The 20,278-nt window shown below is 45.8% G+C and overlaps 1 protein-coding gene across 1 annotated transcript in view; it reads left to right on the plus strand.

The window, feature by feature from the left end:
* Window positions 1-5,381: 5,381 nt before the first annotated feature.
* The window catches only part of mst1rb (macrophage stimulating 1 receptor b), a 72,953-nt gene continuing 58,056 nt past the window's right edge, over window positions 5,382-20,278 (plus strand). Inside the window, 5 exon segments of the mRNA XM_048255549.1 lie at window positions 5,382-5,411; window positions 10,167-11,642; window positions 15,242-15,418; window positions 16,112-16,231; window positions 16,667-16,837. Coding sequence (XP_048111506.1) covers window positions 5,382-5,411; window positions 10,167-11,642; window positions 15,242-15,418; window positions 16,112-16,231; window positions 16,667-16,837 — 1,974 coding nt within the window.

The raw sequence follows: 20,278 nt of genomic DNA on the forward strand, positions 1-20,278 counted from the left end.
AGACTCGCATGTTGGGATTAGAACCTCTGTGGTCTGTTTAGAACTGCGCAAAACACGTAGTATTTCAACAGAACCAAAACAAACCGTTCGGCAAATCTGATGTAGTTTCTGCTGTCGTAATTTTCTTTGCGAGCTTTGCGGAGTCCTGTCTCTGAGCAGATGTTCTGGATGATGGGTACATAACTTGGCGCAGTTGCGCACTTCACTTCACTTCGCTGCGCTGCGCTGCGCTGAACTTCATTAATGAAAAAAACAGCGCGTCACTTAAAGAATAAGAAACGGACTCATACTAATATGATCTGTTTAAAAGTCAAGTGTAGTTATATCATAATGAGCACACAAAGAAATGCCACTGAGATGTGTGTCCTCGATGAACTGATAGTAATCACATAACCTCGAAATACGGAAAGGGGATCAGATGTGGAGAATGCAGAGAATGTATAGAACGTAAAGATGTGTGTTTAGATCGTGTATGGGCAGATTAAGCAAATGTAATGTAAAGGTGTGTGTGTGTGGGAGGGGGGGGGGGTTATGGTTCTGTAGGTGATTGTGCGTACCATAGCATTCATTCCTGCAGGCACGTGTTGGCAGTAATGAGTGTGTGTGTGTGAGTGAGTGAGAGTGTGTGAGTGAGTGTGTGTGTGTATGTGTGTGTGTGTGTGTGAGTGTGTGTGTATGTGTGTGTAGGGGGTTATGGTTCTGTAGGTGATTGTGCGTACCATAGCATTCATTCCTGCAGGCACGTGTTGGCAGTAATGAGTGTGTGTGTGTGAGAGTGTGTGAGTGAGTGTGTGTGTGTGTGTGTGAGTGTGTGTGTATGTGTGTGTGGTTGGGTTTCAGGGCACGTAGCAGCCGTGACTGGAATGCCAAGTCAGGGGCCCATGTGAGGTTAATCACCTACCTGGCTAACGACACAGTGGAACAACACCTGCCTAACGACATAGTGGAACAACAGCTTCCATCACACACCTCAGTGGTCTCACACAGACACACACACACACACACAGACACACACACACACACACTTAAACAGCTGCTATCACACAGCTTTATGTCTCACTTACACACACAGGTACACACACAGGTACAACACACACAGGTCCAACCAAAGACCATTAGCAGCAAACACTGTCCACTAGAATACACATATTAATGCTTTTATTTGGACCTTAACACAGGGGAAGATTCACAGATCCAAACATTGAAGGAAGTATGTAAGTTACACACTTAGGCAGGTCTGATCAAACATTCTGAACTGCATGCTTATGGATAAACATGGCATCGTCGCTTCCAGATGGATAAACTACCTATTATTGCAGAAATGGAGCAGTACTTTGCAAGTTTTTTTGCAATTGGCTTGCTTAGTCCACACAGTTGCAGACAAGTTTGTGCACATGCCCAAGACTCCCAAAAACAAGAATGATAATTTTGCAATGAAACCCCATATTTGTGATGTTGTCAGCAAGTGGCTGATATTTCAGCAGCTTGGAGTTAAAATAAGTGTCCATGTACAAATCAAAAGAACATCCTATTTCAACAATAGTCACATTCTTATTATTGTAATCTATAATGGTGATATCTGGGGTATTTGGAATATTACAGAAAGTGATATTGTTGGTGGTTTGGTCATTAAACCAGTCCATTTGTACAGTGTGGTGTTTGTATATTTTTGTCGTTCCCTCCTGTACTCGTTTGATGCTTTGTGACACTAAGTCCACCAGTCTATCATGCCCTGCTATGTAAAGTCCTTTATAAAAGCTGCATCCATTCAGGACATGTGCAGTGGTCTCATTAACATAGTTAGTGGAGTGAAGAATGCAGTCTGGTTTGTAGTTGGATGGGTACCCGTGAGCCAGGTTTGATCTTGTTGGGGAGGACTTGAAGGCGCGATTTGATGGTAAACGTGAGAATATCCTCGCCAAGAGTGGGGTTTGAAAATATGGTGTGGGACAAGGAGTGATTTGCAAATGGTAGAAGCGCCAGTTTTCCCTGTAGCCTGAGGCTTGTCCAGTGTTGTGCGCTATGTGAGCGCTTCATTTTGAGAATTTCTGCCCTCGCACCTGTTGTTGACATCTCGAACTGCGTGTCGCTTACTTTGTAGGTTGCGCGCGTGTAAATGATCGGTAATGATGTTGTCCAGTTCAACTGTTCCACTGTCCGGTCTGGCCCACTTCAGGTGTATTCCAATCCGATGGCAGAGATCGTTTAAGTCCAGCCAGTCCGACCTCTCACCGAATCCAGCCGCTTAGGTGTCCAGTTTGCCATTGGAACTGTGCATCATCCTCCTTTGATGTCCAGTTTGCCATTGTCCTTCAGCTTAAAGCCAAGGAACTGTGCATCATCCTCCTTAGTGGGCGAGACTTTCCGCCTCTGTAGATGTCCAGTTTGCCATTGTCCTTCAGCTTAAAGCCAAGGAACTGTGCATCATCCTCCTTAGCGGGCGAGACTTTCCACCTCTGTAGATGTTGGATGAGAGACGCCCGAGCCATCTGTTTCACCGGTGGGTCACTGTTGTTCAACATGTTAAGCAGGTGGCTGGTTCTAGTGGCAGTGTATATCCACTCGATGTTAAGCAGGTGGCTGGTTCTAGTGGCAGTGTATATCCACTCGATGTTAAGCAGGTGGCTGGTTCTAGTGGCAGTGTATATCCACTCGATGTTAGGGACGCCTAGACCTCCATCCTTCCTGGGCTGAAAGATAATGTCCCGGGTTGAGTGCGTGTTCAGCCCAAGCCACTTCCTTACCCCTCCCACCGTCTTCTTGTTTAGTGCTGTCAGTATCAGGGCTCCACACTAACTTTTATTGTGCTGTCAGTATCAGGGCTCCACACTAACTTTTATTGTGCTGTCAGTATCAGGGCTCCACACTAACTTTTATTGTGCTGTCAGTATCAGGGCTCCACACTAACTTTTATTGTGCTGTCTGTATCAGGGCTCCACACTAACTTTTATTGTGCTGTCAGTATGTTTTGTTGAATATGGATATTTGCCAATAAAAGCTGAATTTGCATTTTCATAATGATGGGTAAGGGGCAGGAGTCGATGAGGTCCAGTCTGTTGCAGTAGTCGCTGGTGAGCTCTTTAATGTGCTCTTCCCAGTTACCTTCTATACTCACACACACACACCATACACCCACCAGTAGCTCTATTAGATGGCTTTGGGCCTAAAAGTTACCTACTGGTTTTAAGGTTGACAGACAGACCATTTCAGGATGTGCGGTGTGCCAGTGGATAGTGTGTGTGTGTGTGTGTGTGTGTGTCTGTGTGTCTGTGTATGTGTCCATATATGCAGTGTGTGTGTGTGTGTGTGTCTGTGTATGTGTCCATGTATGCAGTGTATGTGTGTGTGTGTGTCTGTGTATGTGTCCATATATGCAGAGTATGTGTGTGTGTCTGTGTATGTGTCCATATATGCAGTGTATGTGTGTGTGTGTGTGTATCTGTGTATGCGTCCATATATGCAGTGTATGTGTGTGTGTGTGTGTGTGTCTGTGTATGTGTCCATATATGCAGTGTATGTGTGTATGTGTGTCTCTGTCTCTGCTGAGTGAGTGTGTGTGTGTGTGTGTGTGTGTGTGTCTCTGCTGTTGTGGGGAGTGAGTGAGTGTGTGTGTGTGTGTGTGTGTGTGTGCTGAGTGAGAGGGTGTGTGTGTGTGTGTGGTTCTACTGGACTGTATGTGTGGTGGGGGAGAGGGGGCCTGAGGACGCTAATGGTTCTACTGGACTGTTCTCCTGTTTATGGTGGAAATGCCAGAGTCGTCATGGTTGTGCAGAATGAGTCATTAAAAGCTTTTATGAGCCATTTATACAGACAGCTGTGTGTGTGTGTGTGTGTGTGTGTGTGTATGTGTCTGTATAACCACTGTTGTGTATATTGATCAGCATTCAGCTGCTCAAACAATCCATCATCATTCCTGGCAAAGATACCTCTCATCTCTCTGTCTCTCTCTCTCTCTCAACTATTTCTCTCTCTCTCTCTCTCGACTGTTTCTCTCTCTCACACACACACACACACAATTGAACTTCCGTCTTTGTCTTTGTCATTGTTCTGTATTGTTATAGTGTTCTGAATGCATTGTTCTATATTGTTCTATATTGTTCTGCAGCTTTATGTTCTCTTTCCAAAACCAGGAGCATTTCTGATTTGTAATGTTCGTAATGATGTAACACCCCCACACACACACACACACACGCAAATGTGGGGAGAAGTACCCTGCACCTGTCAGTGTGCATATGGATGGCAAAGGGCTGTGTGTGTGTGTGTGTGTGTGCGTGTGGTTGGGTTAATTATTCACCAGCAGCAATAGATCATTGGTCAGGTTCCTGCTTGACCCCATAGCTCTTCCTGACGTTCTACTCACACACACACACACACACACTCTTGACTTTCTGCTCACAAACACAACACACACACACACAACACACACAGACACACACACTCTTGACTTTCTAGGCCATCCTTAAAAATATTTTCATTTGCCGTAACCCGACCGACCCTGTCAATTTAAAACCGACCCAAATATTGACAGGCTGGTAAGGAAAGCTGGCTCTGTAGTGGGAGCTGAACTGGAGTGCATCACTTCACTATCTGACAAAAGGACCCTGAACAGACTGATCAACATCTTGGACAATGAGTGTCACCCACTCCACAGCACTATTGTTAAACAGAAGAGCCTGATCAGCTGGAGACTTCGCTCACTGCCTTGCACAACTGACAGACTGAGAAAGTCATTTGTCCCCAGGGCCATTGAACTGTTCAATGCCTCACTTAAGGGAAGAGGAGAGATAGACTTCTCTGCATAGTCTGTCTGCCTCTTCATCCCCTCCATGTTTGGTACTGCCTGTCCACTAGCCACTTGTACCACTGTCTTTATGCCTCACTGTTTGCGTGCTATATTAGCACATTAGCACATATGCATAACCCCCCCCCCCCTCCATGCCACAGCCGAACTGTGGCCACACTTATACATTTTCTTAAATAGTTAAATATATAGATATATAGACTTTCCTTTACTTTATTTCTGCATTGTTGCACTGTTGACTTACTCATTTGCACTATCACCATGACCACTATCACCATTGCACTACCACCATGACACTCATTCACATAGAGCACCTTAGAGCACCTTACCATACCTTACTATGCACAGAGAATCACAGGCTCAGTCCCTGCCTCAGTCATTGCAAGTGTAACTTGCGTTGTGTTTTACTGGTGATACACTCGGAAACGATGATGGTGGATGAAGCAGGTTTATTTGTCTGCATGGGTCAGGAAATACAACATGAGGGAAGACAGTGAGATCTGGTCCGCCTGCAGCAGTTAACTTCTCTTCTGCTCTCAGACACAATTCTATTAGGCTACTACACTAAGTATCTAAGCATATGGTTATTTCATTTCAGGTCCAGTATGAGGTGAGGTGTGTCAATAAAATAATACAAAATAAATTCCAAAAGGGAATAATGTGGCATAAAAACATGAGTGTGAATGTGTAAATGTATGTAACTGTATAAGTAAACTACTTATATATCTAATCTGTTGAAATCTGTTATATTTCTAATTAGATCTAATTATATTCTTACATGGGGGTGATCATCCAGTATGACAAAATAAATATAAACAGTAGAATATGCAAACATTCAATCAGAGAGTGAATTCGATATACCACATACAAACACAAACACTACTTCATCTATTTTCATTAGTAAACACGCAAAACAGCGCTCATAAAAAGGTAAACACTCCACTCTTGTGGTGATACAGCGGTACTGCATTTAGAACGCTACAAAGACGTTAATGGCTAGTCATTCTAGCTCGCGAATGCTAGCCATGCTACGAGGGAAACATAAAATCAAAACAACAAATACAATTGGTTACCTGCATGGGTCAGGAAATACAACATGAGGGAAGACAGTGAGATCTGGTCCGCCTGAACAAAATAAATGTTATATTAAAATTTGCACTAAAGCCATACGATCATGCTTCAAGGTCAACCGAAAATACAAAACCAAATAAAAGTTACAAGACAATACAAAACATCGCTGAAACGCGAGTTATGTGGATGAACATACATAATGATTTTAACAATAGATATAGGACATATATAATACAATTTATAACACTTTTAATGACTTTTAATCACGGACCCTCATTTGCCCAGCTTACCCAAAGATCCTTGATTACTAGCAAGATAGAGCAACGTAATTGTTACTATGGGAGCAAAACGGGACAGTTCCAGTCTGCATAAGTGGGAGTGTCACCCCACGTCACTAAATAAACTTTTCTCTTAATAAGCAATAAGAACAAATAAACATAATTGTGTTCACAGTATTATTGTATATAATCGCGTGTATGATACCAATGAATCATTCTTTAGGACATGATATGAATAATTTAATTAGTCATGTGAACCGAGCTAGCTTGCTAGCTAACGCTAGCTTAAAATGCTATACAAGTGGATGGGAGTAGCTATGGCAATAGTACAGCTATGCGCTAACAAGTGACTAGTTGAAGGACTTGGCTTTAAACTTAATATACTGTTGCAAATTCACTTGAGCATAAACTATCCACTTTAACTAATGTCAGTAATGTTATTCAGCTAGTTGTCATTTCAAAGAAATTACACTTCTCCTTTTAAATGTTACCTTAGCTAAGAGGCTAGCTAGCATGCTAACAACCGGACAGTAACTGGCAGCAGCATGGTCTGATATTAGGTTATTTTATTACAAATCCGAACACTAAAAATTACACTTTTAGGCTTGAAATGATCCCAAACACTTACAGATTATGACAAAATTTTTCAAAAACCTCAACAAATCCAGAAAGACATAATGACCAATTTATTGGTAAAATTCCACAAGTCTCCATTGACATTAGTGCAGCGAGGGTTTACTCTGGTCTGCATAAAGGGGATTTCCCCCCTCCCCTTGCAATAATCGAGCGGAAATTGTCAACGTTTGCGCCTCTCGCCCGCTTTAACCCTCTCTGGCTTACCTGCAGCAGTTAACTTCCCTTCTGCTGCAGGACACCTAATGCAACTACTGTACAGAATCATTCCAAAATAAAAGTCTTGACCCATTTAGCAGGATTTAACAATAACTATATGGAGCACTTTATTAACACCGTTACACAAGCGCCTCTGATTTATTAATCACCACTATGTGGATACTGTTTTAGAATTGATTTAGATTAAGTGTTAGTATAATTTGTAATTGTGTTATTTGTATTTTAGTATATTTTTATATATTGTATTAAGTGTTAGTATAATTTGTATTTTAGTATATTTAGCATATTCTTTATCTTCTACTGTCCTTACTGCTTAGTTGTGTTTTTATATTATATACTTTAATTACTCTTCTGCTGTTAAAGAATGTATGTGTCTTGTATGTATGCTGCTGAGACCTTGAATTTCCCCTGGGGATCAATAAAGTATCTATCTATCTATCTATCTAAATATTTATTTTTTTTCCCCCTTTTAGTCCAACCGACTTGCCCGGTTGTAAACTTAGATTAATACCGACCCGATTGTTTTTTTTTACTCCTAAACAACCAATACAAATGCAATAAAATAATATTTCTTTAGTAGGCCCAAGTATTGTGAATATAAATTGCCTACATGCAAACGTGGCTCACTTAAAAAAAACCTGTAAGCGCCATCTCTACACCATTGGTTTTAATGCGATGTCACACTATGGCCTCACGCTTCGTTTCATTCACACTAACTGATAACGCTTTTACTGGAAGAACTGTGGCCAGATCTTTTTCATCCCTCCTCCCCTAGTCTAACGGTGACCGTGTCGGAGTATTGAAATTGGTTGTGGTCTATTCAGCATTTCTCAAAATATGGGTCCATAACATGGAGACTGCTGGTCAGAGTCGTGGAGGAAATTAGGCCCGGTGCTTCATCTGATAATTTGCTGCGCAGTTGATCAAGAAACCGCAGATCGAAAAAAAAAGAAAACAAACGTTTCTGACATTCTGCGATGTCATTAAACATGGAGCCCTACAATTAAGTGGTGGTATGAGCATTCATTCAATGCGCGTCTGCGTGAGGAGAAACTGAAACTAATCGGGATAGCGTTGGTATCAAAGCTGGGCTCAACCTGTTGGAAGGCTATTTATTTATTTAACTAAACTTAATAGAACGGCGTTGTTTTGGAACTTCCTTAGAAACAGAGCAGAGACTGCATAATACACTGTATAGCATTGAGTACTGTATAGTCAAATTTCAATATCGCGTGGCCAAGAACTATTGTAGCCTTCTTTCTGGGTACATGTAGATGAGCCCTATGACCCAAAAGTCTGCCATGACGGGCCTCAGGTCAAAGAAGTTTGAAAGGCTGGTCTATATAACCTGCATCAGAATGAGGTTTGCAATGAAGTGCGCCTGAAAACGGGTTGAAGACCCAGTCAGTTAACGATCCAATGATATGCACATTTGTGTAAATTCATTCCCACGTAATCACCATGACCAAAATTGTACTTTTTTTTTTTACTTTGAATCTTAAAAAAAAAAAAATATTGACCTACCTACCCATTTTTTTTATTTTTTTGGCTGTTACTGCAAACTAAAATATTTTTAAGGATGGCCCTACTCACACACACAACACACACACACACACACGCATGCAAATACTTTATTATACTTCACACACACGCATGCAAATATTTTATTATACTTCACACACACACACACACACACACGCATGCAAATACTTTATTATACTTCACACACACACACACGCATGCAAATACTTTATTATACTTCACACACACACACACGCATGCAAATACTTTATTATACTTCACACACACACACACACACGCATGCAAATACTTTATTATACTTCACACACACACACACGCATGCAAATACTTTATTATACTTCACACACACACACACGCATGCAAATACTTTATTATACTTCACACACACACACACGCATGCAAATACTTTATTATACTTCACACACACACACACACACACGCATGCAAATACTTTATTATACTTCACACACACACACACACACGCATGCAAATACTTTATTATACTTCACACACACACACACGCATGCAAATACTTTATTATACTTCACACACACACACACGCATGCAAATACTTTATTATACTTCACACACACACACACGCATGCAAATACTTTATTATACTTCACACACACACACACGCATGCAAATACTTTATTATACTTCACACACACACACACGCATGCAAATACTTTATTATACTTCACACACACACACACACACACACACGCATGCAAATACTTTATTATACTTCACACACACACACACGCATGCAAATACTTTATTATACTTCACACACACACACACACGCATGCAAATACTTTATTATACTTCACACACACACACACACGCATGCAAATACTTTATTATACTTCACACACACACACACGCATGCAAATACTTTATTATACTTCACACACACACACACACGCATGCAAATACTTTATTATACTTCACACACACACACACGCATGCAAATACTTTATTATACTTCACACACACACACACACGCATGCAAATACTTTATTATACTTCACACACACACACACGCATGCAAATACTTTATTATACTTCACACACACACACACACACACACACGCATGCAAATACTTTATTATACTTCACACACACACACACACACACGCATGCAAATACTTTATTATACTTCACACACACACACACGCATGCAAATACTTTATTATACTTCCTGTGCCCACTCCCTGTGCCCTCTCCCTGTGCCCTGTGCCCTTGCCCTGTGCCCTGTGCCCACTCCCTGTGCCCTGTGCCCTCTCCCTGTGCCCACTCCCTGTGTCCTCTCCCTGTGCCCACTCCCTGTGCCCTCTCCCTGTGCCCTGTGCCCTGTGCCCACTCCCTGTGCCCTGTGCCCTGTGCCCTCTCCCTGTGCCCTCTCCCTGTGCCCACTCCCTGTGTCCTCTCCCTGTGCCCTCTCCCTGTGCCCTGTGCCCTGTGCCCTCTCCCTGTGCCCTCTCCCTGTGCCCACTCCCTGTGTCCTCTCCCTGTGCCCACTCCCTGTGCCCTCTCCCTGTGCCCTGTGCCCTGTGCCCACTCCCTGTGCCCACTCCCTGTGCCCTGTGCCCTGTGCCCACTCCCTGTGCCCTCTCCAGCTTCCCGTGTCCTGTGCCCACTCCCTGTGCCCTCTCCAGCTTCCCGTGTCCTGTGCCCTCTCCCTGTGTCCTGTGCCCACTCCCTGTGCCCTCTCCAGCTTCCCGTGTCCTGTGCCCACTCCCTGTGCCCTCTCCAGCTTCCCGTGTCCTGTGCCAGTTCTGCCAGCGGTGCCCGCTGCTGTGCCCATGCCCGCTGGCCTTCTCCGAGAGAGCATGCTGGGCTGCGGGTGGGTGGTGCTGTGGTTGGCGGGGGTGTGGTGGCGGGCCGCGGGGGTGTCGGGGCTGGACTTGTGCCCCTTTGGTTCCGCCTCCTCGGTCAACTTCACCGTGCCGTACCCCATGCCAGTCTACCAGGCGGCCGGGCCCATTCAGAACATGGTGCCCAACGAGCAGTACCAGGAGGTGTACGTGGCGTCGCAGAACCAGATTGTGGCGCTAAACGGCAGCCTGGTGCCAACGTGGCGCCTCCGCACGGGTCCAGTGGGGGGCGCGGAGTGCCCGCTGTGCCGCCTGTGCCCGCTGGCTGACCCCGCCCTCCCGGAGAACACGGACAGCCAGGTGCTGCTGCTGGACCCCTTCCTGATGTACCTGTACGCCTGCGGCAGCTCCCAGCACGGGGTCTGCTACTTCCACCAGCTGCACGCTGGACACCGGCCGCACCCCTCGCGCTGCCTGTTCCGTAGCGAGCGCAACTCGCCGGCCGCTTGTCCCGACTGCATCGCCAGCCCGCTGGGCACGCGCGTGGCCATGGTGGAGGAGGGCCAGACCGTCTACTTCTTCGTGGCGGCGACGGTGAACGACAGCGTGACGCAGCGCTACGGACGGAAGTCCATCTCCGTGCGCCGGCCGCTCTGGACGGAGGACGGTTTCCACGGCGACGTGCATGGCCTGACGGTGCTGCCGGAGCTGCGGCAGAGCTACTCCATCCGCTACGTCTACAGCTTCCACACCGACGAGTTCGTCTACTTTGTATCCGTCCAGCGCGAGAGCCCCGAGCTGGACGCTGGGCCGCCTTCCAGACCTGCTCGACGCTTGCCCCGCACGGAGTGGAGACGCTGAGGCCACCGCGAGGAGGTGGTGCTGGAGTGCCGCTTCGAGCCCAAGAGGAGGCGCAGGAGGAGACGCAGCAGGAGGCAGGGCGAGCCCGAGGGGAGACGCGGGAGGAGACGCAGCAGGAGGCAAAGCGTGCCCAAGGACGTGGTGTACAACGTGGTGCAGGCGGCGCACTTCGGCAAGGCCGGCCGCGAGCTGGCCGAGGAGCTGGGCACGGAGGAGAAGGACGGCATCCTGTACGGCGTGTTTGCCGTGACGGACGACACGGGCGTCCCTGACCACGACTCGGCGCTCTGCGCCTTCCCCATGGACTCGGTCAACAAGGCCATCGAGGACGGCGTAGAGCTCTGCTGCAAATCGGGCCCCGAACAACTGTCCAGGGGCCTGTGCCACTTCCAGCCCTGTGAGAGCTGTCCACACGAGGTCAGTGACACACACACACACACAAACTCACCCTTACACACAAGGCAGATATGAAGAGGCATTGCAACAATGTTTACGGATACATTGTAGGCCACGGCAACCCTCCGGTTACAAGTCCAGAGTGCTAACCAGTAGGCCACGGCTAAAGTGCTAACCAGTAGGCCACGGATGAAGTGCTAACCAGTAGGCCACGGCTAAAGTGCTAACCAGTAGGCCACGGCTGCCCCCAGTAGGCCACGGCTGCCCCCAAAACCCCTAAATTGGCTACATCTGACCCCATCAGGCTACACCTGACCCCTTCAGGCTACACCTGACCCCATCAGGCTACATCTGACCCCATCAGGCTACATCTGACCCCATCAGGCTACATACATTACTCCCATCCTCCATCAGGGACAGACTACATCAGGCTACATCTGACCCCATCAGGCTACATCTTTTTAGCTTAACTTTCCTTTCAGCCCCCTGACTTCTACTTGCAATGCCTCTCTTATTTTATTCGGCCTGTTTTTATCTGCCTTCTCCACACTTGGTCTTGGTCTCACTGTGTGTTTGTGCTCGGTGTACTACTCTATGCCCTCTGAGTGTGTGTGTTTCATCTGCATCTTGGCATCTTATGTGCCTTGCATCCATGTCCAGCCTGCATCCATGTCCAGCCTGTCTGTGTCCAGCCTGTGTCCATGTCCAGCCTGTGTCTATGTCCTTCCTGTATGCTTGTTCTCTCGTTGTCCCTGCCTGAATGTACTGTCCATACTCTCAGTGTAATCTAACCATGGATGTGATTGCATGCTGTATGTAATCTTATGCCTATACCTTATTGTACAGTGCCCTTGGGTACCTTGAAAGGCGCTTTTCTAAATTAAAAGTATTATTATTATTATTATTACTATTCTCATTAACTCCAATCACTCTTCTCAGTAACTCCAATTGTTCAGCTGTTTAAGGTCAGGAAAGCTGCAGTTGTGTGTCTCTAAACCTGGTCTTTAATGAGAGGAAGCCAAGACTGCCCTGTCCTGCCCTGTTGGACGTCAGAATGGGATAGAAATTGGTCTCTGTGAACACGCTACTGGTCCACAGGGAGAACAAGTATACATGTTTTTATAACTATACATGTTTTTCGCATGAGGATCTGGCCTGACATGACCCTAGATCCTGATATGACCTGTTCTGGTCCTGTTCTCCTGGCCCCGCTCTCTCTCTCTCGCGGGTGCTCAATGGACGTTCTGGTTCTGGACCTGTTCTGGTCCTGTTCTCCTGGCCCCGCTCTCTCTCTCTCTCGCGGGTGCTCAATAGACATGCGCCCCTTGTTTTCCAAGACTCAAAAGGGCCTGTCCTAAGGAGAACAAGTATTACCTTGAAACTTAAACACACGTGGGGAAACTGAACAGTCCAATCAGTAGACTAAGCTATGATAAGCTTGCAAACTATGCTACTTTGTTTGCAATATTTCCAGGCTTCAACCAGACAGATTAATTAAAGAGGTAGAGTTTTAATAGTAATATATAATCTCCATAAAGTGTGCTGTCATGAATATCAGAAATTCAGTATTTTTATATCAGGATATGATATAATACAGATATGCAATAATATATTATAATCCTCTGGTGTTCCAAGGTAGGCTATTGAAATGTTATTTAATAAAATGTCTAGGTTTTCTATAAAAGATAGAAATCGAGGTATGTACTGAACCGTGGGTCAGAAATTGTGATCCAAACCGAATGGTGAGTTTGGTGTATCGTTACAGCCCTAGTTGACACCCACGGATGTGTAAGGAGATATTGCTTTCGTGAACAAAATATAAGCGCCTATAATAAGAGGCCATAAAACCTTTTGCCTAAGTCTCCTAGAAGATTTATTCTATTAAAACGCAGACCGTTAAATCGCTACCTCACCTTACAGACTGCCAGAAATCCAGCTCATAAATAATGGCCCACACATTATTAGCCATTTGATTATTTGTTTCAGTACAAATATTAATACTTTGCTGTATATGATGAGCCCAAACACATGGCAAAACATAGGATACGGTTATTTAGTTATTTTAATTTAAGTTAAGTTTTTTTATTGAAGTTATTTTAATACAGAATTGTCAGTTGATACTTATTTCACATAGGTACACTTGTAAAACGTCATACTTATATCGCTGTCTGCCAGCGTTGACTTCCTTCTCCAGATTGATGTGACGTCTCCATCATTTCAACGATAGCCAATAAAATGATCGGTATAAATGTTAGAAAATATCCTTTTATGGGATATTGTGGGATGACAATGGGAGGAGCATGATGCTCGTGTATGCATGCACAATTCAACGCAGGTTTGTGTTTATCAGCAGCCACAGGCTCTGGTGCGCTGTTCTCGATTCTGCCCTCCTGTTTCTCCATGAGCAGACTCTGACGCTGTGCTGTTCTCAATTCTGGCCTCCTGTTTGTCCATGAGCAGACTCTGACGCTGCACTGTTCTCTCATGGGAAGTGGAGGAAGTGTACCTCTCGCTCCTCCTGACGCACTTCCTCGTATTGTTACTCTAATTAGGTCTCTCCATCTCCATCTGTCTATCTGTCCGTCTGTCTGTCTGTAACATGGGGGTCTGCAGTCACCTGACTGCTCTTGGTGTGTTTAAATAAACTCTTACACGTGCATATACCATAAAACACCACAAAGTCTCTCACACACATGTAAACTTACCAACCATAAAACATAACACACTCTCCCTCACATATGTAAACATAACTGCCAGGAAACATAAACTCTCACTAACATATGTAAACATTAACTACCATAAAACATAAGAAACTCCACACACAAAGATGTAAACATTAACTACCATAAAACATAAGAAACTCACACATGTAATCAGAACTATAAAATGTACCACATCAGCATTTCTGTTCAGTGAATCTTTTGTAAATTGCTTTACAATTACTGTCGGGCCCATGGCCGCATCATTGCCCTTGGGCTTTTACACTACCGCCGGGCCTTTGGCACATACTACGGCCGGGCCCTTGGTCTTTTATTGTCGGGCCCTTGGTCATGCTTTTACTGTCGGGCCCTTGGCCTCTTTCCTCGTCGCCCAGTTTGCCTCAGCTTGCCGCCATTCACTCCTTCACTTTCATTAAGATTCCCAATCGGCCAATTGACCTCTATGTGTCCAGTTACATAGTCTGTCTGTTTTTGGTCTTGGATTTTGTTAAATACATTTCTAAATAAATGCGACCTGTTTTGACTGATGCGACTTATACTCCAGAGTGACTTATAGTCTACGGTATACGGTACTTAAAGCTGTAAGTATTATCAGTATAAGCCAAGTATAATTAAATGCAGTGTATCTCTGATCTGTACATATGAAGTAAGCTATAGGTATGCTTAGCTCAAAATAAGTAGACCAACATTATGCTTTCATAAACTTCTTTTTGCTAAGGGCTGTGTTGTCAGTGGTGATAATAGTCTGTGTTGAAGTCAGTGGTGATAATAGTCTGTGTTGAAGTCAGTGGTGATGTTGGTCAGTGGTGATGTTAGTGTGCTTTAGGGAAGTCAGTGGTGGTGTTGGTCCGTGGCGATGTTAGCGTGCTTTAATGTTACTGGTGTGGTGTGTCGCTGCAGAGCATGGAGAACAACGCCACGTGTAAGGACCAGCCCACCATGGTGTCCAAGCCCTACTACAGGGTGGACCTGTTCAACAGAGAGATGACCAGTGTGCTGCTCACCGCTCTGCTCGTCACCACCATCCAGAACAAGACCGTCGCCCACATCGGGACATCAGATGGACGCCTTCTACAGGTACAGCACACTGACACACACACACACACACAGTCACACATACACACACACACACACAGACACACACACACACAGTCACACACACACACACACACAGACACACACATACACACACACACTCTCTCTCACACACACACACACACACACACACACACACATCTTTGCAAGCTTCTGAGCAGGACGAAACACATGTCTGGCCCATTAACAGCGATGAAGAGCAGACTGTTCAATGTGGACACAGACACACACACACACACACTGTTCAGTGTGGACACAGACACACACACACACACACTGTTCAGTGTGGACACGTTCATTCTGTTGCACTCATCAGTGAGGATGTGATTCATGGCGCTAAATCCACGTTCGTACTGGTAATATGTAAAGGCTACAATGTATTTATGTGCATGGGGACGTTTGCGAATTCCGAGACTGCTGACTGTTCGGGTCAGGTGAAAGTTAGTGCCAGCAATGGAGGCTGTATGTCCCCCCCCCCCCCGAGGATGATATTCATTCAGTAGAGGTAGGGGTGTAAAAAACAGAGGGGTTGATCCCCACCATCCCCCCAACAAATCTCATCCTGACCACATCTATGTTAGAGTTGTACTACAGATTCAGTACCTGTGTAAAGTTGAGGGGTCATGCCTTGCGTGTGTAAAGTTGAAAGGTCATGGTTTGTGTTTTGTGTTGCAGCTGGTTCTGAGGAGGTCCAGTCCGGTCATCTTTGCCAACTACTCCCTGGTGGAAAACCAACCGGTCTCCATGGCAGCGGTCTACTCCAACAACTCACTGCTCTTCGTTGTGGGAGACAAGGTGAGCGTGTGTGTGTGTGTGTGTGTGTGTTGGTCCTCTTCTCTGCCATGACCCCTCCCCTTCCCACAATTGACCCCTCCCCTTATCATATATACCCCTCCCCTTTCCATCACTGGCCCCTCCCCTTTCCATCACTGGCCCCTCCCCTTCTCATCACTGACCCCCCATGCCCTCTCTGCCCCCCCTCTGTCTGACCCCCCTTTGACCCCTCCCCTTCTCATCACTGACCCCTCCCCTTATCCTATCTGACCCCCCTCTGTCCGACCCCTTATCCTCCTTGACCCCTCCCCTTCTCCTCCTTGACCCCTCCCCACTAGGACCCCCCATATTCTCTCAGACCCTCCCCTCTTCTCTCTGACCCCTCCCCTTCTCCTATGTGACTCCTCCCCCTCTCCTCTCTGACCCCTCCCCCTCTTCTCTCTGACTCCTCCCCAGATGGTCCAGGTGCCCCAGCGCGGTCCCGGCTGTAGCCACTTCCTGTCGTGTGCCGCCTGCTTGATGGCGCCGCGCTTCATGGGCTGTGGCTGGTGCTCAAGCCGCTGCTCCTGGGAGGCGGAGTGCCACGCCCACTGGAGGAACGAGTCCTGCCCACCTGGCATCACTGAGGTAGGGGAGCGGATGGACCACCAGGGGGCAGTGACACACCTGCGGGAGAGATCAGGTTACACACCTATGTGAGAGATCAGGTTACATCACACACCTGTGTGACAGATCAGGTTACACACCTGTGTGAGAGATCAGGTTACATCACACACCTGTGTGAGAGACATTTTCACTGCAATATGTGCACTGTATCATGTAGCCACTCTGCGTCTTTTTATGTTCGTGTCCACATTAAATCTATTCCACTCACGTTATCAGGAGAATACAGTTGCCTAAAGTTTTATTTTGAACCCTTACTTTGGTCTCACTCATTGGATCCAAATAACAGAAATAGCAAACTCCAAGTTATGGTGGGGTAAGTTGAGCTATAAGCACATAGCCAATTAAACATGAAAGAAAAATGTGAACGGGACACTTTTTGAAACTATTTCAGCTAGTTCCACACTTCATTGGTAGACTTCCGAAGGCCCTGACATTTAAAACGAGACATTGAGAAATTTGAAAAAGCACTTGTAGTTTATTTACAAGACGATTTATACAGACAGTACCTTTAGGAAGTTTACCGTCACGCCATCTTGAATTTAGTCACCATAAGTCGAAATGACAAGTACAAATGAACAGGTATGATAAGGGACCAGATTCCAAAAATAATTCTGTGGAAATGCAGGAATTCCAGATGCTGCTACAGTTTAAAATTATTTTTGTTTTATTTTATTTGCATGTGCTCACGTGAAACTTGAACATGAAAGTTTCGCGTGCGCACATGAAAGTATTGCGTGAGCACATGAAAGTTTCACGTGAGAACATGAAACAAAACTTTAGATTTTTTTTTGCTCATGTCCCCTTAGGGGCTCCGTACTAATCAAACACAACATATAGATAGAAAGAAATCTGTAATGAATGGTTTATAATAGTATTACTGAAGTGGATATTTCTCCTCCACAGTATACGGAAACTTTATAATTTTGAGAAAACACCCTTTAAAGATTACAGTGAAAGTGAATACATATTTCAGCGGAAACCACTATTAACAGACAAGTCATTGATATTGAAATCTCTAAATAGACAATACGTACTCAAAACCACAACTCAAGAGACAGATGTAGAAGAGAAAGCCCAGTAGGCACTTTAATACAAAACAGGAGGTACAGTAGGCCATAACTCTGTGGCAACAACAAAAAAAGTTCAATCCATGTTCTCATCCAAGTTTGCCGACATATTTGCACATACGCCTCGGCACTGTGTGCAAGCTAGGGAGCAGTCGAGGTTTTCGACGACGGCAATTGCAGCGCATTGTGCTGCAACCAACCTCGAACCAAGATTGAGGTTCAGGGTCCTGGTCATTATGGACAGGAATGAGGCATGAGTCTTGGATCCTCCAGCCCCATTCCTCTGGTGGTAGCAAGTTTTCCATCCATTCTTCAACTTGATGGTACACTCTAAAGCTATGAAACATAGCAGATGAAGATGTTGTTGGCAAGTTGCGAGGGTGGATAGCCGTTTTGCTGTCAGTCACCTTACTATAAAAAAATGTTTCAGTCTGAGGTCATTGAGATAATCTGCGTCTTTGCCTTTGTAGATCTGTATCATTATTTTTTCCCCTGCAGCAGCAATTTTTGTTTAAGAAAAAATGCTGGCCTGTACTCTGAATGTGTCACTCTCTTGAACCAGACGCAGAGATACCCCTTTCCCAACTCCAAACACTCTGGATGTTGTATCACAACCAAGTATGGCATGTGCGAATAAAATGTTGCTGTTCACATCATCACTCAATACATCTCTTGCATGCCCTATCATCACTCAATACATCTCTTGCATGCCCTATCATCACTCAATACATCTCTTGCATGCCCTATCATCACTCAATACATCTCTTGCCCTATCATCACTCAATACATCTCTTGCCCTATCATCACTCAATACATCTCTTGCATGCCCTATCTTCACTCAATACATATCTTGCATGCCCTATCTTCACTCAATACATCTCTATCTTCAAAAACCTGCGACTTTGTAAAGATGATGACTTGGGCTCTGACATGAACTACAGCCCATAGTAGTGTAACAGAAGGATGAGAAGGTAGAAGGTCTGCGCGTCATATCCAACCAGAACTGCTGAGAAGGTCTGCGTCATATCCAACCAGAACTGCTGAGAAGGTTCAGGCCATATCCAACCAGAACTGCTGGAGAAGGTTCATGGCTATATCCAACCAGAACTGCTACTGTCGCTGCTGTTTGAACTATGAGCACATCTGCATCCCCTGAGCATTCAGAACGCCAAACCGCACGCCAGTAGGACCCTCCCAACAGGCCTATGAAACGCCTGTTTGTTCCCTTACTTGTTTATTCAACCTCAATGGCAATGGCACGGTAGATGGGCACGGTAGATGTGATGGTAGATGGGCACGTAGATGATGGCAGATGGGCAAGTAGATGGGCAGAGGGGCAACGTAGATGGGGCATGGTAGATGGTAGATGGGCAATGGCAGATGGGCATGGTAGATGGGCAGATGGCTTTGCAGATGGGCATGGCAGATGGTAGATGGGTTCGTAGGCATGGTAGATGTAAGCGGTAGATGGGCACGGTAGACGGGCATGGTAGATGGTACGGGCAACGGTAGATGGGCATGGTAGATGGTAGATGGGCACGGTAGATGGGCATGGTAGATGGGCATGGTAGATGGTAGATGTGATGGTAGATGGGCACGGTAGATGGGCATGGTAGATGGGCATGGTAGATGGTAGATGTGATGGTAGATGGGCACGGTAGATGGGCATGGTAGATGGGCATGGTAGATGGTAGATGGGCACGGTAGATGGGCATGGTAGATGGGCACGGTAGATGTGATGGTAGATGGGCACGGTAGATGGGCATGGTAGATGGTAGATGGGCACGGTAGATGGGCATGGTAGATGGTAGATGGCATGGTAGATGGGCATGGTAGATGGTAGATGGTAGATGGTAGATGGCATGGTAGATGGGCATGGTAGATGGGCATGGTAGATGGGCATGGTAGATGGGCATGGTAGATGGTAGATGGTAGATGGCATGGTAGATGGTAGATGGCATGGTAGATGGGCATGGTAGATGGTAGATGTGATGGTAGATGGTAGATGGCATGGTAGATGGTAGATGGGCACGGTAGATGGTAGATGGTAGATGGTAGATGGGCACGGTAGATGGTAGATGGGCACGGTAGATGGTAGATGGGCACGGTAGAGACCTGATTACACCATCATCAATCACCCATCACCCACCAAACACCACCACCCATCAAACACCATCACCCATCACCCACCAAACACCACCACCCATCAAACACCATCACCCATCACCCACCAAACACCACCACCCATCAAACACCACCCATCACCCACCAAACACCACCACCCATCAAACACCATCACCCACCAAACACCACCACCCATCAAACACCACCACCC

This window comes from Alosa alosa, chromosome 10, assembly GCF_017589495.1.
Source record: "Alosa alosa isolate M-15738 ecotype Scorff River chromosome 10, AALO_Geno_1.1, whole genome shotgun sequence".
Taxonomy (NCBI): Eukaryota; Metazoa; Chordata; class Actinopteri; order Clupeiformes; family Clupeidae; genus Alosa; species Alosa alosa.